Source organism: Limanda limanda, chromosome 13 (genome assembly GCF_963576545.1).
Source record: "Limanda limanda chromosome 13, fLimLim1.1, whole genome shotgun sequence".
In the NCBI taxonomy this organism is placed as follows: domain Eukaryota; kingdom Metazoa; phylum Chordata; class Actinopteri; order Pleuronectiformes; family Pleuronectidae; genus Limanda; species Limanda limanda.
The window spans coordinates 1,672,139-1,699,143 of record NC_083648.1 but is presented as its reverse complement, the minus strand read 5'-3'; the positions used below and the strand labels follow the sequence as shown (position 1 = coordinate 1,699,143).

At 44.8% G+C, this 27,005-nt stretch overlaps 1 protein-coding gene across 2 annotated transcripts in view; it reads left to right on the top strand.

The window, feature by feature from the left end:
• The first annotated feature begins 1,160 nt into the window (after nt 1-1,160).
• efr3a (EFR3 homolog A (S. cerevisiae)) overlaps nt 1,161-27,005 on the top strand; it is a 71,799-nt gene continuing 45,954 nt past the window's right edge. For both annotated transcript variants that reach the window (XR_009682785.1, XM_061083838.1), the window contains exons 1-2: nt 1,161-1,223; nt 1,456-1,545. Coding sequence is in view for 1 of the 2 variants with exons in the window: in XM_061083838.1 (XP_060939821.1) it covers nt 1,536-1,545 (10 nt within the window). In the remaining variant the exon portion in view is untranslated. The remainder of the gene's footprint in view (nt 1,224-1,455; nt 1,546-27,005) is intronic.

Here is a 27,005-nt window from a genome sequence, read left to right as displayed (position 1 = left end):
AACGAGTGGAAGCTGGACGAACGGGAAGCCGCTGACCGATCTGCTGTGTTGTTGCATCTCGCTCCAGAGACCAACTCCTCACGAGTCGGAGGGAAACAGCATCAGTGTGTGTGTGGGACCAAAGCCTTTAATCAGCTCTAAGTCCATCGGACGGCGCAGCAAACGTCCTTAAGAGATTAAAAAGCACAACCAGCTAACTTTCACACGCCGGCTCTGGAGATATATTTAGTCCGGTTCTGGATAATAACCATCTGCTGGACAGTTCTGGTAGGAAGGAAGGAAGGAACAAAGGAAGGAAGGAAGGAAGGAGTGAAGGAAGGAAGGAAGGAAGTCCTTGACCAATCCACACATGCTACAGGATTCAGGCTCCAGCTTGAACACAACATCGGAGATCAAGAGCTTTTTAGGAATCTCAGGTATAAAAAATATCTTTCCCAAAAGTTTCACGAGATACCAATTAATTATGTCAAATGTCCAAATGTCTAAATCAAAAGGTTGAAAGAGAACTTTGCCAATTTCAACCGGCTTTGAATCATTACGAAATCGATAGAATATGAAAATTAGCTATTTTGAATTTCCCATCGTGTTGACTGGGCCGAGAATTCCCCGATCTTTTGTTGCCAGGTTACGATTTTTTCATCGGACATTTATGCTAAACACTTTTTATAAATGATGCAGTTTTGAGTGTAACTTGAACACCACAGGAGCAGGATGGAGCAAAGTTATGATATTTATGTTGTTTTATTGTTGTTTTTGTTGTTTTGTTATGTTTGAATAATAAGTGACTTCCACTGTGCTGAGCAGATGAGTGAATATTAATTTTTTAGAGAACTGTCCCTTTAAACAGTCACTAAACTCTGGGCCTGGCTGTTGAGCTCTATTTAAAAAAGGATGATGAAATATTTACACAAAATAAATATGCGATGATAAAAATAATCCATCAATATAATAAACTCATAATTATATCATAATTTATATAAGAGAGCAGGTGTTGGTTCACGTTCAGATTTAAACAGAAGTAAATCTCTGTTTGCTATAATTAGCAGTTTGCTAATTCCCCCTGGCATATGGTAAACACACACTCACACACACACACACACACACACGCACACACACACACACACACAGACACACACACACTCTCACACTTCCGCGTTGTGTGTGGCCGTAAAGCAGGAAGCAGTGTAGTAACGTGTCCACGGTCCTCTGCGGTTCACCTCCAGGTACGTGCACCTCTCTCTCCGCGGGTTCGAGTCCCTGCCCGCTGGGGGTCTCCTCCCCCCCCTGGACCCCCTGGACCCCCCGCTGAGAGGCTAGCTTCCGGGGGGCTAATAACCCGGAGGAGTTAGCCGGGCAGCGGGTCGGTGGAGGGCGGGCAGCCGGAGCCTGTTAGCCGGGGTTCGTGTGAGGGGAAGCGGGTCCAGTGGGCTGACCAGCGGGTGCTTTGTGTCACAGGAGCCGTGGGTTCGATGCCGGGAGGAAGCTACATGAAGTGACCGAGTGAGCCCGGAGCAGAGACACCGCAGCGCAGCAGGATGCCAGCCGGTAGGACCCGAGTGTGTGTCCGTGTGTGTGTGTCACTGTGTGTGTGTGTGTTGATGTGTGTGTCTGTGTGTACACAATACACACGCCCTTACACTTTAGTGTGTACGTGGTGCGTTTAAGGTCACTTTCCTCTCACGTCATCAGACAAGTTACACATAAGAAAGTGCAGTGATGCGTTCACGGTCAGCGCCGCAGTGCAGGATTCCGCAGTGTCTCAGTCACCTGTGGAGCCTCGGTCACACTGGCTGTGTGTGTCGTGCTGCGTTCAAGGCCCCTCGGAGGTTTGGCACTCCAGTGATGTCACGACGTCAAACGTGGACAAGCGTGAATCAATCAATCAATTAATCAATCAATCAATCAATCAAATGTTATTTGTATAGCCCATATTCACAAATCACAATTTGTCTCACAGGGCTTTAACATGGTGAGACATCCTCTGTCCTTCACCCTCAACAAGAGTCAGGACAAACTACTAAAAACACTTTTAACAGGTGAAGACACGTAGAAACCTCAGAGAGACACATGTGAGGATCCGTCTCCCAGGACGGACACAAGTGACACAGATGTGTAGAGGAGAACATCATCAGGAGAAAGGTTTCAGCAGCAATGATGAGGGGAAACATGTTGAAGGATAACTTCAATATTATATATCAAGTAGTCCTGCTGCATCATAGTCTCTGGTCAGCAGCAAGATCCTGATCCACCATCAAGACCTGATCCACTATAGTCCACAGTCATTGTCCCCTGCCGCCATGTTGGAATGACTGTGAGAATGTTTATTTCAACTGTGGCCGTTCATACAGAAACCAATCAGAGGAGGGAAACGACGCCATGACACATTGACTTTTACACCTGGAAACACATTCCAATACACAAGAGGGAGAGAACACACACACTGTCACTCCCATCTCACTAACGAGGAAACCCGAGTCCAGCAGAGGGTCGACGGTCTCTACGGCTCTATGAGCAGTTGGTTACTGGGACAAGTGGGACCAGTAGGACAAAGAGTCTGAGTCTGTGGTCCTGTCCCAGAAGATAAACCAGGAGGTCCCTCTCCCTCTCCGGACTGGTTGTGTTACTGGAGCGGTGCGACTAGACTTTCCCGATTTGAAGGATCCTCCAAAGAACGTGTCCTTCCTCCCTGGAGCAAACATATCCCATAATCCATTGCGTTTCAGTCACGTACAGCCTGCGTTCAGACTGAAGACACAAGTCACCTGAGACGCTGTTTTTTTTTATTTGAGCCACCTCAGTTTACACCTGTGTGTGTGTATATATATATATATATATGTGTGTATCCATCCATTTCTCTCCCAGTGAACCTGTGAGGGTTGCAGGAGAAGCTGCAGCGGATCCCTAGTTAACAAGTTAATAAATAACATTATTATTACATGTTATTTAGTCATTTAGTTATTTTGTCCAAAGCGACTTACATTTTTAGTACACTCAACATTTGTGAGGGGCCATTTAGGGGTTCAGTATCTTGCCAAGGACACTTCGGCATGCAGATGTGGAAGAGTGGGGTTTGAACCGGCAACCTTCTTGTTGGAGAACGACCACCTAGGCCACACTGCCCCATTAAATAAAGTTGACATGTCACCAGTGCATCACTGGGCCAACACCAGACATTTTGAGACATGAACGCTGGAGATTGTCCGTACAATCGGGTGCTGACTTCCTCTGGAGTTTATATTTAATAACAAATGAAATCCTGTAATATCCTGGAACCTGTGGAGACGTGTGTGACGTCAGTGAACTAGATAAACTCTCAGGGTCTCAGAGGGAATTTGGACAAATGGGTCACTTTCCCAGAATAAACCAGAATACATTTCCAGGCCATTTCCTTTTCTTTGATTCCAGTGATGATTTAAAACAAGGTCATGTTAGGTATCGTGACTTGTCTCTGGGACTTCCCTGCTCCTCCATGTGAATGCATGGGAAGCCTGAGGCAGAGCAGCAGCGTTTCAGGACAGAGCCTCAGTGAGATCACATGTGACAGCGATGACGCCAGAAGCAGCATGACCACGTGGAGCCGGGGCGGCGGCGTGCTGCTCAGCGCCGTGCAGAGGAAGCAGGAAGTGCCGGCTGGCTGATGAGGCTGAAATCCAGCACCTGAGAGAGATTTGCTTGTTGGATGTTTGGAAGAGAACCAGCTGATCAGTCAGCTGATGGAGGGAGAGGCTGTTTTCATGTGGTTCAATTCTTCAGATGGATTTTGGCTCAATGGAAAGAGGGACTGATGTTTATTATGAATAATTAGAAATAAGTAATTTACCTGCTCGTATTCAGATGATTTCGTCCTTTAAGACTTTAGGTGACGCTTCTCCTTCCACTTTGTTAATAGAGATTCAGAAACTCAAAGTATATAAGGAGGAGCGGCATTAGATCAACAAAGCTTTCTATAGATTATATATAGTATTAAAAACTCTTGAAATTAATGACCAAACCTTATATTAATTTGACCAAACTACAATATATGAATTGAAGACACCCACTGCAGAAATAGTTTTCACAGTAAAGGTGATAAATCTTCCGTCTCACAGATTCCAGTCTGACCTGAGATCTGTTTTCTGTCTGGTGCAGGTGAACTGAGTCAAACCTTAAATGATCCGATATTTTTGGAATAATTAGAAATTAGTCATTTACCTGCTCGTATTCTGATGATTTCGTCCATTCATAGTTTTGGGTTGACGTTTCTCCTTCCACCTTGTTAATAGAGATTCAGAAACTCAAGGAATATAAGGAGGAGCGGCATTAGATCAACAAAGCTTTCTATAAATTATATGTATTGAAAACTCCAGGAAACGTTTCAGTTCTGAAAAGTTATTAGCCAACAAACTACATTACATGAATATTGGTCACCCACTGCAGTTAATGTTTTCACAATAAAGGTGATAAATCTTCCGTCTCACTGACCAGAGATCTGTTTCTGTCTGGTGCAGGTGAGCTGAGTCAAACCTTAAATGATCCGATATTTTTGGGTGAGTGCATGAGTGTGTGTGAGAGTGTGTGTGTGTGTGTGTGTGCTGTCATGTCTGACAGCGTGTCTATTTCAGGCAGTGGACTTTGAGCGCCCTGGACTTCCTGCTCCTGCAGCAGCTGCTCTAGCAGGTGACCAGCTGCTGTTTACTGCAGAACCATTCTCCCCCCAAACCCAGTCGACTACTGGGACCAGTGGGATGAGGAGTCTGAGTCTGTGGTCCCGTCCCAGGGAACAAACCCAGAGGTCCCTCTCCAGCCGGACTGGTTGTGTTACTGGTTGTGTTACTGGTGCAGGAGCTGCTCATGTGTGTGCATGTGTGTGTTTGGCTTCAGGCGACGTCTGCAGCTTCCAGGACTCTGCTTCCCTGCAGGCCTCCAGTCTGCTGTGTAATTACTCCCAGTGGTAAAGTGCTGATTACATTAGTGGTAATGTGACGCCTTCAACATCGATCCCTGATGGGCCAGTGCGACAGAATGAGGCTGTGTGTGTCTGTGTGTGTGTGTGTGTGTGTGTGTGTGTGTGTGTGTGTAGTGACGTGGACAAACACTGGTCGTGGTCTGTGTGCCGATGCTCCTGCTCTCCGTCTCCGTTTAGGATCAGGACGGAGATGGATGAAACATTTTATTCATCTGAATTACATAAATATAAATAAGATGTAAACTCACTACCGGGATGGAGATGATAAGTTCATATCTAGTAGTTTTGTTTTTGCACGATGCGAGAAAAGTCTACATCCACTTCACCAAGGTTTGTTTTAAATAACATGCAAAAGACTTAAATTCATATCATAGCTCAACTCAAACGGCTTTTTGGACAGGTGGTGATTTTAGGTACTTAAAGATTTCTGATACCGAAATATCGGTCGACGTGAATCTGCATTAAACACATTTGATTCCTGAGATATTGTTATCAAACCTGTATGACAATGTAATGTAATTGATATTTCACATTAAGCATAAACATTATTATAGATAACGCAATAAAAGCCAAATATAAATATATATACAACCTGAATTAAGAAAATAAACATTTTATTATGTAAATATAAATGCACATGTTTTCGTTGTTTAGTCTGGAAAAGAAAAGTGAAAGCATTTTGGCAAACATCAACTACATTAATATGTCTGTTAAATCAAAAGTTTATGCCGAATTTGAAAGATGAACAGATTAGAATTTGGTCCAAGGTCAAAACCACTGTGGCCTTAATTCATCCAATGTGTTTCTGTGTCTGGCTTTCTTGTGGTTAATTCATCGTTCCACTCTTTAATGTGTTGGACAAATTAAATAGTATAACATGAATTGCTGTGGTCTGATACCCCCCCCCCCCCTTTAACACTCGAGCACCTGAGTAACTGGAGCTTTCTCTCACTTTCCTCCCGACCAGATGGGAATGGGCTCGTTGCCATGGAAGAGCAGATGTTCACATTTCCCATTATTTGACACTTCAGGGACGTTTTAACCTGTGGATGATTAATATGAGACCGATGCTGTGGGAGCAAGTTAAATGAAATAGAAGAGGTTGGGTTCAACGCTGGAAATCTGTGTTTTAGCTTCATTTATTGATGCTAATTTTGTACGTACGTGTGTGTGGTTGTGTGTGCGTGTGTGAGTGTGTGTGTGTGTGTGCTCCACTTCAGAGCTCTCACTCCTGGGTCTGTTGTGGTCTAGAGGCTCTCATTATCCTGAAAGTGTTAACCACCTCAATTAAGTCATTAAGTAGGACAAACCCGCTGTCGCTGCCGTCACTGACACACACACAGAACCTCAGTGAGAGTGGATGAGCAGTCACGTGAGATCAGGGTTAGATGTGAAGAAGAGAACTGAAGGAAGGAAGGAGGAGGCCTGCTGGGAACTTATCTTCTGTCCTTGTTATTGTATAGAGACGTCCAAATGTCCTTGTTCTGTCACTTTTCTTACAAAGTGCTTCACTAAAGGATAAAACAGTCAAATTGAATAAAAGTTCAACTTAAAAAAAGCTAAATTTACACTGAGAGGAAACATTTCAGGAGTAGTTCAGTCACACAGATCATGAGACGATGTTTTGTCGTTCACGTGTTGAGAAGCAAGTTTTTTGTCATTTTCCTCGAGAAAATATTCAAAATACATCCATCCATGGTTATTTATCTTTATTTACAAGATGGTAGAGTTCATAGTTCTTCATCATTCTCACTGACCTCACCTGCTGTTACTTCCTTGTACATCGCTCCTTCTATCCTTGTGCGCTTTATGTCTACACAACCTTGTTCGTCACCTGCAGCAACGTGGTTCCGTGTGTTCGGATCTTCAGAGTTGTGTATGTTGAGAAATCGGTCACTTGTGGGAGGGGATGCAAACGGAATCTAAGTCAATCAAACCCAGTGGGTCTGTGTTGTTTTTTTTATGCTCCGCTGTCTAATCGTGTGTGTGTGTCTGTGTGTCTGTGTGTGTGTGTGTGTGTGTGTCTGTGTGTGCGCTGTCGGCTCCTGTTCTCTTAGTGCGGCTCCTCCCTCTGTTTCTCCCTGTGATTTGTATGCAGAGTGGAAGATGGTTTGTTCTGCAAAGGAGGATTTGGCCTAAATATAACTTCAAACGAGTCGCGGCTCCCTCTGTCTCCTCCGCCCGTCTCTGCAGAAGCTTTTATCTTTGTGTGTCTGTTGTGTGTTCCTCCGGCCTGTTGTGTGCTCTGATGTGCGTCTCTATCAGCTGCAGACAGGTGGAGGAACAGAGACGGTGCTGAGCAGCAGCATGTGAACGGGCTTCTTCAGTCAACACCTTCCAAATGGAAACGACTGGGTGTGAGAATGAAACGCACCTTCATGTGCAGATCAACCAGCAAGTGTTTGAATGTAAATGATTGTTGTGTTCAGTCGGAGGAACTGAATATAAGTTATAACGTTTGGTTCCCTGCTAAACTAAAAGAAAAGGGAACTGTTCTGCCTTTTGTAGATTAAAGAATCTTTTATTTAGGCCAAAAGTATGTGGACAACCAATCATTACCTCTCAGGTGGGATTGTAACCTCAGATCTCTGCAGACCACTGAGAAGATTGGAAGCGTTATGTCCGTTGATTGGAACCACATCTGAGTTCAGATAGTTTGCATCGAACGTTCTCAACAGTCTAAACCTCTGTGAGGAATTCACATCATTTCAGGTTCTAATGTTCCACACACAGTTAAACTAGCACAACTTGTGTGGACCCTCACCTGATTCTATTCACCCTCACACAGGCCGAAGAAGGAGTGTCCTCACAAATGTCATTTTCCAGAAACGTCCTCATGCCCAAAATCAGGAACTAAACTTAGTCCCCACAAGGAAGAGAAACCACACTCCAAAAACACAGATATTAAATAAAAATAGAACACATGCTCACTTACACAATCACTGAATAACACACACACACACACACACACACACACTCACACACATGGAAATGCTAAATTCCTTCAATCGCTGTCCCTCTCTGTAAATCTGCATAATTACATCCAATCAGGATGATTAAAACACCTTCCAGCCAACACACACACACACACACACACAAATACACACACGTGTCGTCACTCGAGTGTACATGTATCTACGTGTGTGTGTGTGTGTGTGTGTTTAACGTATTGGCCGCTCACTTCTCTGGAGGAATCGGTACCGAGCTGGTTTCAGTTGTTCTGACTCTGCAGAGCTGCAGTTTGTGTTGCAGCCTTCAGCAGATCCACTGCTGCTGCTGCTGCTGGCGAGAGGAAACACAAACACTGCAAGGTCACAGAGTCGGTGTGTGAGGGGGAGAGGCAGAGAGAGAGAGAGAGAGGGAGAGAGGGAGAGAGGGTTGAAGCTGAGAGAGGGGGAGAGAGTCACTCAGGTCCACCTGGCAGGCCGTCCTACGCTTCACCTCAACAAGATGGATTCAGAGAACAACGAGTCGGGTAGGGCCGGCTTTCTAATCTGTGACTCTCCAGTGTTTGTGTGCACGCCAGTCTAGCCATACCATAGTGTGTGTGTCTGTGAGTGTGTGTCTGTGAGTGTGTGTCTGTGAGTGTGTGTCTGTGAGTGTGGGAGTGCGAGAGAAAGAGGGGGAGAGAGTAAAGGAGGCTAACAGACTCCAGGTCTCTGTGAACCATCCTGCACAGCGGCGGCCATTGATCCTTTCTATCGAGCCGCACTCAGCTCAGGCGTCCAATCAGCCGCCGGCTTTCACCCGACCGAAACACTCGGAGACCAATCGGAGCGAGGTGACGCAGTTTCATGTTTTTCATATCGAGTGAGGGATCGGCCACAATGTGTTCCTGATGAGAGACGCTCTGCAGATCTCACTGTTCCTGTTCTGATGCATCTGTGAGTTTTATTAATTATAAAACTCCCTAAAAAACTGTGAGAACATTTTATCCTCACTTGTGTTTTGACTGAAACCTTCAACCTCCAGTGTTCAACCCAGAGACTGAATAAAGATGGACGACATGGCAGATTCAGATAGTGAAGCCAAAACATCTAGATCGCCCTCTGGTGGCTGGCTGCAGAATAGGTGATAAACCCACCCTCTAGATTTTAAACTAATGTTAAAATGGTTTCTGTCATTTCAAGTTTGTTCAAGTGTTTCTGATCAGTTTGGTTGTAATTTGTTATTTGATGATATGAAAACAAGCTGAGGCGTCATGAGTGACAGCTGAGGCTGACTCCTGATTGGTTGAGAGCTTGTATGGGCGGGACCTTGATACCACCACTTCATTCATCCACTTCCTGAATCGCAGAGATGCTCACAAATCACGTATCTGGCCTCTTGAGACCTCGAGTCTGTCTTTGAGGAATTTGTTGAGATGTTCACCAGTTGTCACTCAGACTCAAAGATGAACGAAGGTCAGTCGAGGAAAAATAAAGTTTGGAGACTAAAACTTTACTGGTCGGCAGAGGCTTAAAACCACAAGGCAGCAATTCCAGTTAAATATATCGGACATGTTTTTCTTCTTAACATCGGCATCAGCCCCAAAAATATATATGTATATCATTCGAGCTCTAAATAAAACTCTGAATTGATGCACGACCAGCGGACTCAGGTCTCTGAAACCAGTTGGATCGACATTCAGACTGGATCTGCTGGTGTCCCAGCTCCGCACAGCGCCCCCTACAGGCAGCCTGTGTTCCCAGGTGAATCTGAGCGTGAAGGGCTGCGTGTGGTCGTTAGCGCTCGACCTCGAGCCGCGGGCTGACAGATGTTTGAGTGGCGGCAGCGCTGAAGCACCAGAGGTCATCTGTTGTCTTTCATGCTCAATTAAGTCCTTCCTGCCCAGTCTGCTACCTCAGTGTCACACACACACACACACACACACACATTAACACACACAGGTTTCCACTTTTGGACTTGTGAGGCCCCTTGTTGACAAACATGTCCAGCACATAACGATCTGATCCTCATCTGAGCGTTGACCTCACTCGGTTCTTCATGGAGAGCGAACGTCTCCTTCAAGACTCGAGGTCGGGTCACCACGTCCAGAATGTTCCCACAAAGACACAAACAAATATACGTAAAGACAAGTGTACACACTCTCAAACACACACACACACACACACACACACACACACGTTGTCACAATAGCTGACCATAAAATATACGGCACACCCACAGTTACAAAACATACACACAAGATGTGACACAAACGCTGACGCAACACTCAGCTGACTGGGTGGGAGGACAACGCTTCACACACTCACACACCTACATGCACACAGACACACACACACACACACACACACTCACACTTAGATTTACTGAGACTTATGCAAACCCCAATTTATTTTTGTCCAGACACCAGCTCAGCCCCGGCAGACAGATTCAAATGACTTTAACGAGATGTTTTAATCTCAGCTTTTTAATTATGAATATTTGAAATTGCAGATTTACAGGAGAGAGAATGACGGAAGGTTTCATCAATAACGGCTGACTGCAGCCTCGCCGGGTCATAAAGGGAAAGGGATGAACTGATTGGTTTTCATTATTCTGTGTGTGTGTGTGTGTGTGTGTGTGTGTGTCTGTGTGTGTGTGTGTGCTTATGTGCTTGTGTGTGTGTGCACTCCTGCTTTAATTACCAAAGGTGGTGGTGATGAGGCCGGACTTTGAGTAGCGTGACCCGTTCTGCAGTTTAGCTCCACCTCTCACTCTGGTGAAAATCACATATTAATAGTGAAGTTGTTTATAGATAGATAGATAGAATCCTTTATTAGTCCCACAGTGGGGAAATTTGAGGGTTTTACATCAGCAGCGCAGGCACAGTGCAACAAGAACAAACGAAAGAGCAAAACAACAAAGTAAGAAACAAAAAACAACAATGAGCAACAAGAAAAAGTAAACAGTCAAATAAGCAAATAAATAGTAAGTAGGAGAACAACTGAACAATACAATTAAATAATTAGATAATTAAATTAAATAATTAAATAAATTAAATTGCAAATATTGTGTTGTGTGTTAATGGGGTCACAGCTGGTTATTTCCCTGAGTGATATTGTGAATCAGGTTTTTAACAGCTTCTGCTTTCGTCTTCTGCGAACTCACAAACGTCCCCGGCTCAGTTTGGTGCTCGTGGCCTCAGAGAGAAGCTTCTAAAGCCCGAGAGGCTCACGGATGAGATCGAAGTGAATTGAGAGCGACGTGCTTCCAGGAAACCTCGTTCCTGGAATCTGTCCTGTGTGAGCTGCAGGATGAATCGAGATGCCAATGGTCGAAGTCCTAACATGATCAGTTTAATTCAGTCTCTGGCAGCTGGAGAAGATTTGATTGCTGATGGAGATTCATTCAGAGGCGGTCCCGGTTAATTGGATTTGCTTGCGCGAGTCTGTTTTTAAAAAGGCTGTTTCTGCAGTGAACGCCTGGCTGCTCATAAACCTCCTGATGCTCAAACTGCACGAGCATTCGTAAACGCATCACAGACGTTGGCACCACATAAACGTCAGGTCGGGAAATCTAAACTTTTTAGTTCCATAAGAAAATAAGAGATTAAAGCTTTATTGAATCTGGAGTTGGATCAGAAACGTCTCACAGCTGTTCAACTCCTGCACAAACACATCTGATCAAAGTTAATAAAAGGTTTTGATCATCGAGCAGCCGACATCCAGCAAAGCCTTAAAAAACAAATATTGATCGCTGAAGCCTTTGTTGTTGTTTTTGTAAGATTTATGACACTTGTTTAGTTTGAGTCATGAGATGTTTTTTGTGCTTTGATCAGTCGTCAGTTGCTTTTGCATTTTGAAAATATGTTTTTGGTGATTCATTCTTAATTATTGCTTTTATAATGTAAATTGGAAACATTCCCCAGCAGAGTCGCACACATTTAGTGCTTTTGACTGGATTTAAATCATTAGAAAGTGAATTACCGTTGGTTGTCTGGTCGTTGAAAACAAGCTGTTGAAGAGACACCAGCTTTGGTTTAGAGAACCATCGATATGCATTTTCACTACAGCTGGAAACATCGTGTTTTGGATTTGTTCGTCCGCTCGTGAATCCGAACATCTTGAACCAATTTCTTCACGTTTGGCACCAACGATCAATAGCACACAAGGATGAAGTGTAAATATTTATCCGCTTGTCTTTTTTCCCTCTTTTAGTCCCTTTTGTAATTTATGCATACATAAAATATATTATTATTTGTATTTATTATAGACTTTGGTGGTTCAAGGGTCAAAGGTCACTGTGATATGGTGCTATTTATGACTAAAACAAACAAGTGATGATGTTTCATGTCCAAATGGTCAAAGGTCAACTTCCCTGTTACATATTAATGTTCTGAAAAACATGTCAAATCAAGGCAAATCAAGTATGTGAGTTTTGTGAACCACACATGTGCCAATTAATGAGATGCTAATTTGCTCTCAGGCCCGGTGGGATGGCGTGTTAACGTATCGTCTCGGTAAACACGCGTCCTGATTAGTCCATTAGGCCGTTTCCTTGTTATTCCCGTCGAGCTGTGTAGAGACAGACGATGAGGACGTGTCGGTCGTCCAGGTCAGAGACACAGTTTCCACTGAGTCTTGTTTCCTTACACGGTCACAGGAGAAGCAGCCGAGCTCTGTGTCTGCTCAGCGTCACGTGACAGAGACCTGACTTGATTCTGTGAGAGACTTTGCCAACAGCAGCTGGAACCTCCCTGAGCCCGGTGTCAGGGTGTGAACCACAGGAAAGCAACAGTTCATCTTCTGAAGCATGAGCTCAAATCTTTCTTTGATTCCCCAAAGTTTCAAATACACAGAGATATGACTTAGATTTTAATAATGATATACACGTCGGCTCAAAGAGGGTTGAATCAAATTGCTACATGGTTGATTAAACTTTATATAAGGATAAATAAGCAGAGCTCACAGAACTTGATGTTAGAATCCCTCAGTGTAATCAGCATGTCCTGGTCGGGGGTCGTGAGACGTCTGCATCAATATCAAGAAACAAAAACACCATCTGATCAGAAGATTCTTCGTGGAGACACATCAGCAGCAAATGTCAGGAGATGAACATCCAGAGACATGTGACCGAGGACAGACGTCTCTCTCCCACAGTCCGAGGGGACGGCTCAGGCGAGACGATATACACATCATGCGCCTGCAGCCTCGGGGGGGAGTGATGGCGAGCATCCAGCACGCTGACGCACTGGACCGTGTGATTACCATATACCATACGATTCATGGAGCTCGTAGTGGAGCGACACTGAGAACAGTGACACGCCTCCAGCTCCCAGCATCGCAGAGATGGAGACTCAGTTTGTCCTGGAGCTCAGACCTCTGCTGTCACATGTGGAAAAACATCAAAACCTATATTTGATTTAGTTGTGTGCTCACAGGATCACAAGTGTTTCCAGGATTGTAAGATAAAGGATTTGATCTTCAGAAGTTGCTGTTGGCGGCAGCTCGGCTCTCAGGTCCTCGGAGACGTCCTGTGGGTCAGAGACACATTGATTCTTCACGTGAAGCTGCTTCATTCTGTGTTTTACTGGATTGAACCAGAAGCTCGGAGGATAATTCAGCTCCTGGTAAAAAATACTACAACTCCCATGATCCCACACTGCTCCACCATCTCATCAAACACTCGCTGTGTGTCTTGACAGCAAAGACTAAACAGAAATGAGACGTTCTGGTCTCCAGAAGATTTCTGTGATCAGCGTCACCAGCCTGTCCCGAGCTCATTGCTGTCGCCTAGCAACAGAGCTGCAGTCAGAGACCATGAGAAGGAACCTAATTTTTTTTTTATCTGTATTGTTAGTTATTTCGGTTGAGTTGACGTGAGGTAGCCTCAGAGCCTCAGAGCGAGATGCTCTTCTCTGCCGCTGGCTTCATGGTCGCTCTGTCACCGGATTACATGAATCCTTGAATCCATCAGACCGAGGAGGATCCACCCATCGTCTCCTTTGTCCCCCAGGAATGAGACCCAGCTTCTGTCTTCTGTTTTTGGTCTGATTGAGCGCCCCCTAGTGGCAGAAACGTGCTGTCTCCTCCAGTCTGCATGCCGACGCTTTCCTGACGGCTGTATTGGCTTTGTGTGAATATTGTGCGATTGAAAAAAACGTAGTCTGACTTCTTGACACTTTTATTTTTTGTCGCAGCAGATTATCTTGCTGCTGAGTTGTTGTGGAAGCAGCTCTGGCTCGTGGTCACAGTGCCGGGATGAGCAGATGTTTTTTTAAGCTAACTCGAGTGGTGTTGCGTAAACAGCAGCATATGTCATGTGTGGCTGCTGCAGATCCCTTCCTGCGCTGGCATTTGTCCGTCTGCTCACATCCAGCCTGTCTGTCAGAAGAGGAACAGCAGGAAGAAACCCACTCAGAGATGTGGAGCTGGAGAGAAGCCTCAGCGAACCAGAGGCTTCACTCAGCAGCTTCTGTGTCCTTGAACAAAGCATCAACCCCCAGTTTGTCCCCTGGAGACGATCCGTGTAAAATAAATATGTGTGTTTGTGTTTGAGTGGAGACTTTTTTTCCTTTTGATGCTTTAAACTCAGTTTCAGAAGTTCATGTGCTTCTCTGCCCGTGAAATCCTGAAGTCCGGGAATAAATCCAAATCCCAGAGGATCTGTTAGAGCTCTTGAAGATATTTTTGAAAATCCTCAACAGAATAAACATTTAACAAAATAAAAAAACGGCCCCATTCAGACATTAAGCAATTTGATCCGAGGGAGGAGTCGGCTACTGAAAGGATTACGATTGAGTTTTTCCTCACGAACCTCGTCTCATTCTTCCTGTTCTTACAGTAAAGCCGTTCATCATTGAAGCTGCTGCTGGTAATTCATATTGTTATTGGTCACATTTCATCTCAGGATGCAGAACCTTAGAAAACCTGTTACACTGAGATTCTTCTCCTTTGTCTTTGATGGATTCATGAGCAGCGTGTGGAGAAGGGAGGCGGGGTTTGGTCCCTCTTCCATTCCATCACTCAGCCCTGAACCCCCCCCCCCCCCTGTGAGCCCACATGAAATTGAAGGCCTGGCAGATGGGAAGGAGAAGACGTCTCTTGATGTCTTTCTTCTCTCAGTGAAGCAGTGAACTCGTCCCCGTTGACCTCGATGCTCCTGAGCTGCTCCGAGGATATTAAGTGTGAATATAAAACAGTTTTCAGACTTAATTTCCTGGGTTTTGGAGTTTACTTGTCACATACGAAGAGCACAGCCGGAGATTGTCAGAGTTAGACATGTCCATAACAACAGGAAAAGGTTCAGGCGAGGGGCGGAGCCTGGTAGGGCATTCATGACCACTGCAATCTAAGTATCACATGTGTGAGACAGGAGGTGTGGTTATAGGATGTTTAGAGAGTTCTCTGATTGTCGTCTTCCTTGTCCACACTGTTGACGTGTCTCCTCACTAAGTTTACTGCTGCTCGCGTTAGCCATGAGTGGGTGGAGCTTAAGGTGGTCATGCATAGTGACACTAACACTGCTTATTACTGCCCTAGTTGAACTAGTGTACAACAATGGATAGTGTAGACTCGTGGTTTAGACGTTTCAGAATGAACACAAACACGCCAGCATACCTACACACCTAAGATCTACCTCAACAACACAGTGTAGGATCAGGCTCACTACAGGACACACACACACAAAAAAACACACACAGGTATTAAAATGTTGTTTCTTCGAGGGTTTGTGTTGATCCATGGTCGAGTGGATCACTGAACCAGCAACAGTCTCCTCATCACCAGCTGGGACCTTGGAGATGGAAAGTCATTACAGTGTGTCACTCATACATCTGCACTGAGTGTGTGTGTGTGTCTGCGAGTGTAGAGCTATACATTTAATGAGCATGTCTGTAGAGATGTGACAGGAAGTGCATGTGTCATATTGGAAAAACTGTAAAACTAAGAAATAGTAAAACAATAAAAAACCTAAGCACCAGAAGAGAACAGCAGGAGAGAGGCGTATAAAACACGTGTTGACAGTTTCCTGTGTGAGATCTTCACACTTGAATGTTGTGAATCAGACTCCGATGTTTCCTGTGACGTCTGGTTGGTACAACAGCGATTTTAATTAGCAGAGGTCGCGAATCAAACGGCTGATTATCAGTTATGTTGTCTGGGTTCCCCGAGTGGCGTCAGAGTTAATAACGGGATCTGTGCTCTTCACGCTCCGCTCTGACACTCCAATTATCTTTCCTTCAGCGCCGAGGAGCCGTCTCATCACGTCGGTGTCGCCGGGTCTTCACCACACGCTGACACTTTGTGAGAGCACAACAACACAGCGTGAGACCTGGCCCACGTGGCTCTGTGGCGCCCCCTGTGGGAACACATTCACCCCTTTGCTGTCCTCAGTCTCCTCAGGGATGGACAGAGGTGTTGAGTTACACTTGAAGGACGAGTTTAGAGGATCTGGTATCTTCTACCTGTCCTTCACCACAATCATCTGTAGTTACGAGGAGATACGTTTTGAATATGAGATTCAATTTGATTTGATTGGTGATACTTGATGATATTTTCCATGATTGTTCATTGGAAACATGTCCTTGTTATCTGTGTTTCCTCGTCTTGATTCGAGATGAGTAGATTTATTAAACGTAAACATCTATTTCAATATGATGTGGCCTGTAACATCAATGATTAAGTAGGCAGATGCTGTCGGTGGGAGGTTTCCTCCACTGATGTGAATGATAACTTTAGGGGCTAAATTCAAAACTAATGTTCACTGTAGTTTGTTTACCTGAGGGCTAGCAAAGCCTGCTCAAACGTGATTGGTCGAACTAGATATAGAAAACACGAGGTTGACAAATTCTGCGTATTCTCCAAGACCCGAGAGAAGCGTGTTCATAGGACAACTGGTGCAGACAACCAGAACTTAATCCCGATGGCAGTCGGCTGCTCGTGTGCTCACGTCACATTAAGAAAACCTTCCAGACACTTATTGATGTTCCTAGTGTGGTACGACCTTAGGGAGCTGGATATCACTCCACAAGGGGACTACTTCTTCTCAGAAAGTTTTGATCCCACTTTGTTAACCAGGAGACATTGGACACCATGAATCTGGTGTCCATAGCTGTCGCCTGGCTTAGCGTTATCTCTAGTTCTCCTGGAAAGTAATGTGTGTTAGACTCAACTCTGTACCTGTTCACTGAAATTAAACTGTTGAGAATATGTAAAGTTTTTAATTTAGGGGTTTCCTTGTATCTGCTGTATCTTCATTTTGCCGGGGGTGAAAGGATGAACGGAGATGCTTTAGAAACTAATCTAAGACCTCGAACTGCTGGAGGGAGCTGAGCCCTGGAGGATTTACTAGGAGAGATTTCAAGCTAAATCCTCTCCTTCGCTCCGTGAAGCTTAGAGAATAGTTGTGGCTCTGCACAGGTTCTGTACCAGCTCCCTCCTCCTGGACGCCTGCACTGGTTCTGTACCAGCTCCGTCCTCCTCCAGGACGCCCACGACCTGCACAGGTTCTGTACCAGCTCCCTCCTCCTGGACGCCTGCACTGGTTCTGTACCACCTCCCTCCTTCTGGACGCCTGCACAGGTTCTGTACCAACTCCCTTCTCCTGGACTCCCACGGCCTGTACTGGTTCTGTACCAACTCCCTCCTCCTGGACGCCTGCACTGGTTCTGTACCAGCTCCCTCCTCCTGGACGCCTGCACTGGTTCTGTACCACCTCCCTCCTTCTGGACGCCTGCACAGGTTCTGTACCAACTCCCTCCTCCTGGACTCCCACGGCCTGTACTGGTTCTGTACCAGCTCCCTCCTCCTGGACGCCTGCACTGGTTCTGTACCACCTCCCTCCTCCTGGACGCCTGCACTGGTTCTGTACCACCTCCCTCCTCCTGGACGCCCACGGCCTGCACTGGGATCACCTCCTGCTTCCCAACCTCCACCCCTGAGATCAGGGCGGGTTCTGGGATGGCGCAGAGAAAGAGAGACGTTAGGTTGGTTGAGTTTTCACGAGCCTCTGGAAGCTGATCTAAGAGAAAGCTGGAGTCACTGGATGAGGCGCTGTTGTTTTTATAGGAGTCGGACGTGGTGCTGTAGATTCAGAGCTTGTCTCTGGACATCAGGTGGATGATGGATGTTCTCGTCTTCAGACTCCTCCTCCGTGTGGAGGCGGAGGGAGGATCGAGAACAGGCTTTATATTGAGCTCATTTGTCACCTTGTAGCCGAACCCACCTCCTTTCACAGCATTCACATCCTCCCCCATCCATCCATCCATCCACCCATCTATCCATCCATCCATCCATCCATCCATCCATCCACCCAGCCGTCCACCCATCCATCCGCCTGTCCGTCCGTCTGTCCGTCCATCCATTGCTGCTTCCTATCCTCCTCTTCCTGTGAGTCTTTCCTTCCTCTGGTTTCCTCCTTTTCATTTGTTCCATCCTGTTATATCCTCCTTCCCTTCTTACCCTCCATCCATCGCTCTTCCTCCCTTCCATCCCTCATTCACACCATTTGCTTCCTTTCTGTTTCCTTCTTTGCTTAGATGGGTCCTAACCGCACTCCTCTTCTCTCCTCTCCTCCTCTCTTTCACGTCCTCCCCCTGTCTCTGGTTGATTCCTCCCTTGCGGTGGCTGTAATTCGCTCAGAGATGGATGGGCCAGCGCTGCAATCATCCCCCCCCACCCCCCCGCTGCTTCTGATGGATCTCCCGGCTCGGGCAGTTGAAGTCATTCTTTGAACTGCTGGGCGTTAGCGGCCCCTCGGTGGCAGACTGATGAAACTTTCTGTTCTCATGTGATTCTAAAGGCCCACGTGTCACTGGATGTACTCCTGAGGTTCACATTTAGAAGCTGGACCTCACTGGTACTGAGTGGAGGACGCCTGCCGGCCTGCAGAGCAGCAGGAATCTGGAGAGGCACAGGCTCAACACTTTGCAGGAAACTTCTAAATGTTGCTCCCTGCTGTCAGAATCTTTCAGCTCCTGCAGATTTCGGGGAAATGCACCACTGGGTTTTGCTGTGTCCTGAAGGAGCTCTGCTGTTGTTTTTTTCCTACTGGTATAATTAAAGTAAACTGTCCTGAAATAACAACCCTGTGGAGATGATAGTGGTGGATCTGAGAGTCTTTTAAAACACAGCTTTGTAGGTCAGAAGAAATCAGTTAAAACTAAATGTCTTCATTTAGTCTATTTTCAATGGATATTGCTATAAAACCATTATTATGAATTCTTGTGGCCACGATAATCGAGTAGAGAAAACCTGATCTTCTGACCACATCAGGTAGCCTGAAGTATAGACTCATACTGATCATCATTTCGTAGTGGAACTTTACAGCTGGACAAATCAATCATATTATTACATCATTCACATCACTGGAAGTTTGATGAATTATTTGTCTGCGATGTATCTTTCACATCCAGAAACTAATCGAGAGATCAACCAAGATCTATCGTCAGAACGTTCCTGCAACGGTTGGAAATCTCTTGGTTTGGATCTTGAAGCCTGAGTCAGTTCCCTGTGACCTCTGGGTGAATTCCAGAGCTCAGCATCTGCCTGTTTTTCATCTTCTTCAGGCTGTGGTCAGCGTCCAGTGTGAAAAATCTTCTTTGCCGTTGAATCAGTTTGAACGTCCACGAATCACAAAGTCGCTCAAAATCCAAAACCCAGAGAGACACTTATCTTTTGTCAAAAATACAAATTCAATCCTCAACAAATCCAGCTTGTTGTCACTCTGCTGTGGCCTTTGTCCGACTTTAACTCAGGAGAATCTATAAGAACTAAACTGGTGAGTGTCTATGAACCTGAAACCCTTCCTCACTAACCTTCTACGTGGGATCATCGTCTTCCTCCACACACAGAAGTCGAGTGTGTGTTCTCTGGTCCTGGATCAGCTCAATCCTGTTTCCTTGTCGAGGAGTCGAGATGTGCGTCACACTTTCCCACCTGAGCGTTTCCAGAGAGCTTGAATTTCACGAGACACCCCCTCCTCCTCTTCCTCCTCCTCCTCCTCTTCCTCCTCCACTGGCTGTGTTCCCCCTCCCCCGTCTAGGAAATGTGAAACCTGGGATTTCATTTGATTCAGTTTCCATTTCCTCCCTTTGTCTACCCCACATGAATATTTAAATGAGAAACGCTGAGCTTCCACCGCCTCCGTGACAAATCCACTATCTACAGTTGGATCGTAACTCAATTTGAACATAACACATTTATCAGGAGGAGCAGAGTGTTTTCCGGTCGCTGGTTAAATGTCTATAAGGCAATGCCACGGGGAAGGTGAATACGCTTAAGACGACAGTATCCGATGCCCTCTAATCCTCTGAAACCGCTCCACTATGTGAATAATGGGAAATGTCAATGAACAACCTATGACGCAGGCTCCAAGTGGAACAGAGATTTCATTTCTCCCACAGAATAAGAGACTTTACAACATCTTTGTTTCAAAAGCGAACATAAGGAAATAGTTTTGAAGACTCAGATATGACTGTGATTCATTCAGACGGGACACTCGGGTCGGATATAGGCAAATTCAGGTTCATTAGTGATGTATTTTAAAGACCCTCCTCAAAAACAAAGGAGAAGAAATGAGAGAGAGAGAGAGACTTCCTTCAGTGTACGAGCAGCTGGGCGAACGAAGCCGTGGGTGGAAAAAGCCAATTACAAAAGACCAGGCGAGTCTATTTATATATTAGACAATATTTGATGAATGGAGGCAATTTAATGTGCTTTGCATAACCCATTAAGTAGGACATACATCAACAAACAGTAAACCAGAATTAAGAAAAGGGAGAAATATGAAGGAAAGAAATTCAAGGTTGAACAAGTTATGTAAATAAATAAGGTTTAAAGTTTTAAATCGTGAGTTTGCTTCAGCTTCGTGATCAGTGACGAGTCAGAGGAACGTGTGACCTTTACACCGAAGACAAGAAGTCTGAATCCAGTTTGTCAGTTCTCACACGAAAGGAATTTGTTTTAGTGAATTTCCGACGAAAGGTAAAAACAAATGACAGTTAATTATTTTGTTTCCTTGCTGATGGATCTTGTTCAGACGCTTGTTCTCAACCCAGGTAGAACTCCAGGCCTCAGAGAGAGAGAGAGAGAGAGAGTAGAAACTGATTTATAAACAGGATAAATTTAGATGTCCGTCTGGTGGTCCGGGCTGAAGCAGAGCGACGGGGGGGCTGCAAATTTATGGGTCATCATCTGTTTTTGTGCATGCACACTTCAAGGTGAAAGGCAGGACGTGGTGATGCAAGTCAATGAGCCGATCAGAGCCGTGCAGGTTCTCTGAACAACACACATGACTTTCTGCTTCTTCTGCTGCGAGTTCAACAGATTCTCCCGTGTGACGCTGACCATCTGTGAGTCGACTCTGAAAGTGAAGTTGTGTAGTTGGACTTTGTGGAGTCATGATTCCTCATGATTGCTGCTCCTCTGAGGCTCCGACCGCAGTGGAGGACTTTCTATTATATTCTACAAATATAACAAAAGAATGTTCCACTGGTTTTGTCTTAATTGGTCGGCTTGTTTCTCTGATAGACCAAGATCTGCAATATGTTAAGAAGAAACTGTGACTTCAAACTGTATAAAAAGTCACATTTGACTCGTCTAGCACAAAGATGATATGATGCAACCGAGCGACCAAATGAAACATACCTTAATTTAAACTACAGATTCTCCCATGACAATAGAACAAGAGCTACAGATGTACCACAGGTCCGGATGATTGACGTTTTAGTCACTCTGAACGTTTAGGTGTCTCCGTCCTTTAGTGGCGTGTTAACAATCCTTACAATCGTCTGCGACCCCGGAAACTCGAGCTGAACAAGGACGCTGCCGGAGAGATGTTGTCAGGCCACAGATTGACAGTGTGGAGTGGGAACATTGTTATGGCTTTCATCTGCTTGTCAAAGAGCAGGGAATTAATCAGGAGGGCCGGGGCGCTCTTTAATCTCCTAGATTACGCTCCTCACAGACGGTTTAGGTGCAGATTAAAGTGCACAGCTCTGCTGGAGGTGAGATTTACTGCGTCGCTCTGTTGTGTGTGTGTGAGAAATCATGAAAGTAGTTTTGGAGACATATAAATATATATATATAAAGTGTTATTTGTGTGAATGTTTCCTCCTTCAGTCTCTGAGCGTCTGTTCTCTGTGACTCTGGTGAGTGGGTACCCCCCCCCCCCCGGTGAGTGGGTTCCATCTCCTGAGAGTCACAACCTGTCTCAAGCAGCTGCAGCTGGAGAGTGAAGCTGAACTGAGATCAGTTAGAAACACTCTGAAGTTATTAACAACCAGAGTTTATCTCCAAGATTCAGCAGGAAACTGTGAAACATGAAGAATTCTGAACAGAGTTTGGTGGATTTGTTACAAAAAGATTAAAAACCAAAGTAGTTTTCTACCTTTAACGGCAGCATCGCGACTCTGCTGAGTTCACATGCACCAAAAAATCAGTTCACTGGGAGAATTCAAATTAGAGAAGAAAGTTAGTAACTCTGGTAAAAAAAAATAAACAACGTAACTTTCATATTTCAGATCTAAGTCTTGCACATTTTGGTTTTATTAGTATTATTCTGCAGTTCTTTGTTTTTTTTTTGTGACCGACAGCTCAGTGAGAAATCGAGCTCTGTAGAGTTAACCTGCTATTTCAGTTTAAAGTGAATATGTCCATTTGTTTTCATCCTTTCCCGTGAGGAAGTTGTTGAATGAGAAAAATATTTAAACATGGATGATTTGGTCTAAGCAAAGGACTGAAAAAATACATCGTTTCACAAACAGTTCAAAACACAAAGATTCAGACAGAACCACAGATTCAGGATTCAACAATTATTCAAGAGAATAGAAATTTCTGACATTTCAGGTCGTTCTTATCTCTCTGATGTTTGTTCAAGTTTGTTTTTATAGTTTTATCACATTTTTGTACAGTGTTATTTATTTGATTCTACTTATATTGATCTTTACTGTGATCTTGGAGCAAACTGGCACAATCCTTTCCTTCGGGATTAATAAAGTTTTATCTTTAATTTGACCACTTGGACCTTGATACGTCTGCTCCGCTCCACGATCACATGACTCAACAACGTAACTTTCATATTTCAGATCTAAGTCTTGCACATTTTGGTTTTATTAGTATTATTCTGCAGTTCTTTGTTTTTTTTTTGTGACCGACAGCTCAGTGAGAAATCGAGCTCTGTAGAGTAAACCTGCTATTCCAGTTTAAAGTGAATATGTCCATTTGTTTTCATCCTTTCCCGTGAGGATGAGGAGCAGAGACCTGTAGCACGAGCTCCACTAACAGGATGAGTTACTGTACGAGCGACACTGAACCGGCCACGGTTATGAAATGTTCTCCGATCAGAAACAGAAACTCTGAGGCTCCTCTGGCTGCAGGTTCTGTCCTCATCTCTGTCATCTCTGGATCACATGTTCCTGTGAGGACAGAGGCCGGTAACCCGAGCCGCTGCCGACAGGCTCGCTCCGGCCCCGGCGGCGTCTCGTCTTCTCTGCCGGAGCGAGCGGGGGGGTAAACCCAGGTGCTGGCAGACACGTAGCCCGGGCCGGACGTCCCATCGGTTCAGCTCCTTGTCCGTCAAAAAGAGGATTGTTTCTTAGGGAGGCTGCGACCGGAGAGGTGGAGCCGAGTCTCTGACGTTCACCTGGTGAGGTTTGACAGACGTGGATTTACACAGAAGACACAGAAGAAGAAGTCGTACCTTTCTAACCCGAAGCCTCCAGGTGAAGCCGTGGAACCCGCCTCCGTTTGGATATATCCTAGCAGCAGCTCTGGTCATGCCGTCTGTCTGTGTCTGTCTGAGACGAGGGTTCCTGAGGAGGTACAGACAGGTTCCTCACACCGAGGCCGACGGAGCCTTCAACTCCAGCCGAGGCCGGCCGAGCTCCGGTAGGTCGCCGACCTTCTGTCCGAGCCTCACAGCACCGTGTGGTCGGGGAAGCAAGTTTACAGATGTAGACCGTTCCATTCATAACCTTTACATGAAGCCAGCATTACAAATCAAAATGGACCAAAGTCAAATAAAATCAAGAAAAAAACTAAAGCATACGAATTCCAAATCAAAAGAATTTCACAAATCCAGTAATCCAGAAAATTTACAAAATTCTGTCTATTTATGCAAAATTGGAGCAAATAAAATGCACAAAATAGTGGATTGTTGACTGTAGGGGAGGAGTTACTAAATATTCTTTAGTTTATAAAGATATCTTTGTTTGGCAGTGACGTAAACATTAATGTTCATGTGTTGGTTTCTCAGAGCTTTGTGTTCATCCAGGTTTCCTCCCTGAGAATCGATAAAGAATAGAGATCACGTTGGTTCTCGACTCAGAGCCGTTCACATCCAAGATGGAAAAACTGAATATGAATATAGTGAAACGTGCTGTGGTTCATGATCCCAGTGAAACCTCCGGACACTCGGGAGCAGGTGTTTGCGTAAGCGTCTGCGTTTTTATTAACTTGTCTCTGCTCTGCTGCAGCAGGATGATGGATCTGATCCTCGGTAATGGCCTCTGCTCGGCCAGCAGACTGTGTTGTGTTGGCGTGTAATTTATCAGGTCATGTGACCACCACAATCTCCCGATCTGAGGCCCTCTCAGTGCTGTGATTATGCAGCCTTCTCTGCAGATCTATAGCTGAACGCTCAAACTGATGCATCGCCTCTATTACAGTATTGAAGCTGTGATGCTCTAAGCCAGAATGGGTTTTAATGCAATTTGGAGCTGCTGTCATTCATTTTCTGTCGCCGGTGCCTCAAGCAAACACATCGACTGGAGCCGAGCTGGAGTCGAGGAAACGGAGTCGGAAGAAGCTCTGAGCCCAGAAGGTTGTTGAATGAGCAAAATATTTAAACACGGCTGATTTGATCAAAGCACAGGACTGAAAGAAATACATCGTTTCACAAACAGTTAAAAACATAAAGATTCAGACAGAACCACAGATTCAGGAGTCAACAATTATTCAAGAGAATAGACATTTCTGACATTTCACGTCGTTCTTATCTCTCTGATGTTTGTTCAAGTTTGTTTTTATAGTTTTATCACATTTTTGTACAGTGTTATCTATTTGATTCTACTTATATTGATCTTTACTGTGATCTTGGAGCAAACTGGCACAATCATTTCCTTCGGGATTAATAAAGTTTTATCTTTAATTTGATGACAGGGACCTAGACACGTCTGCTCCGCTCCATGATCACATGACTAGTTTATATCTAACAGGCAAGATGGTGGCGTCAGTATCAGAGACGGACTAAATGGGTTTTTTATTAGGATAAAATTATTACAAAATAAAACAGGATCTCATTCGATTTAAACTGTAACTTCCTCGAATCAAACTTTCATCATTTGGTTACCGTGGAGGTTCACTGCCACACGTATTATATCAGATCACACAAACACACACACACACACACTTACACACACACACGAGCGTGCACGTTCACACTCAGACAGAGACTTGAACTAAACTCCTATTAAGGCTGATTCGTTCTCACCCCGAGTGGCTGTGGAATAATGAGGATGGAAATAGAAAAGCCGTCGTATCACCTCCGTCTCTGAGAGCTCCGTCCTCGAGCTGATTCCTCCCGCTGTCCTCGAACGCCCCCCCGCACAGGAGGAGCTGCAGCCTCCCAGGTGTTTCCACTTCATCCTCCTCGTCTACACACACACACACACACACACACACAGTCGCATACACACACATGCTGTGAGACTAAGAGCTCAGCGTGTGAGTGTGCGTTCACATTTAATGATCGAGAGAGAGTTTGTGAATTGGAAATGAGCAGCTCAGGCTCAGGCTCAGTAACAGTTTATTTTCTTCCGCTGTACGTTTTACTGCTGAGGTCACATGGGTCCTAGGATATTACGAATTTAGAGACAGTTACTTCTTGCAGATAAATCCTGAAATACTTCCCAGTTTCAAGCTAAAACCCACCGACTTCCACTGTAAAATCTAAAGAGGCCAGAAGCATGTGTTGTGATGTCCCAGTGACCTTTGACCTTTGACCTATGATCCGTGACCAACAAATCTAATGAGTTAATCTCTGAGTGTAAGTGATCGTTGTTGTCGAACTTGAGCAGATTCTCAGGAGGCGTTGTGAAGAAAACACGTTCACAAGGTGTTCACAGTTCATCTCATTATCTCAAATAAAAGCTTGTGCCAGATGTGATGAAATTCCCTTTGGGTGATCATGATGTTTTCACATAAACAAAGACATGAGGTCACAGTGACCTTGACCTTCAAAATCAGGTCATCTCCAAGTCCAACTGAACTTTGACCAAATTTAAAGATATTCCCCCGAGACGTCCTCCGGCCACTAGGTGTCGCTGCATGTCTCTGTCCCCGTCCGATTTGATAAGAAGAGAATTCATCATATTCTGATTGATTATTCTCCGCCGCTCAATTGATTATTAACGCGTGTCAGCACATGGCGTCGGATGCTGATCACTCTGGGAGGCTGATGAACTCAATCAGCTGAAGGAACAGAAATCATGTGTCTGTGAACGTGGCTCAAAGCGATAAATGATTTTTTATTAGTTCTATATTCAGACTGATGTTCCAGTGTCTTTCTCTGAAAATGACTTTTTGCTTGAGGGCAAATTCAGATTCTTGAATTATTTAAAGTCTTGTGGAGTAAAAAGCAGCTGAATCATCATCACTGAAATATTTCAGTCATTTTTCTTATCAGAGCAGAGATGCTTTTAAACTTTTAACTTTTATTTTGAAACCACGATGTGGAGCAAGTGCAGAGTTGAAGAGATGTTGAAGCTGTGTTTTGTTCACTGTAAAACTGTTTGTGTGTATGTATATATATATATCCTGTATATATATATATTTATATATGTATTTATATACTGTGACTGGTCTGTTTGGTAGCATCATTATCTGAGGAGGTTTTCTCAGCTCAAAGTCTGAACCAACCCACAAGCTCCTTCTTCTTCTCCTCTTCCTCCAACTCCTTCTCTTTCTTCATCTACTTCTTTTTATACTTCTTCTCCGCTTCCACTCTCTTCCTCTTCTCTTTCTCTTTATTAATCTTCTCCTCCTCATCCACCTTCTTCCTCTTCTCCTTATCTTTATTAATCTTCTTCTCCTCCTCCTCCTTCTTCTTCTCCTCCTCCTCTTCTTCCTCTTCTCCT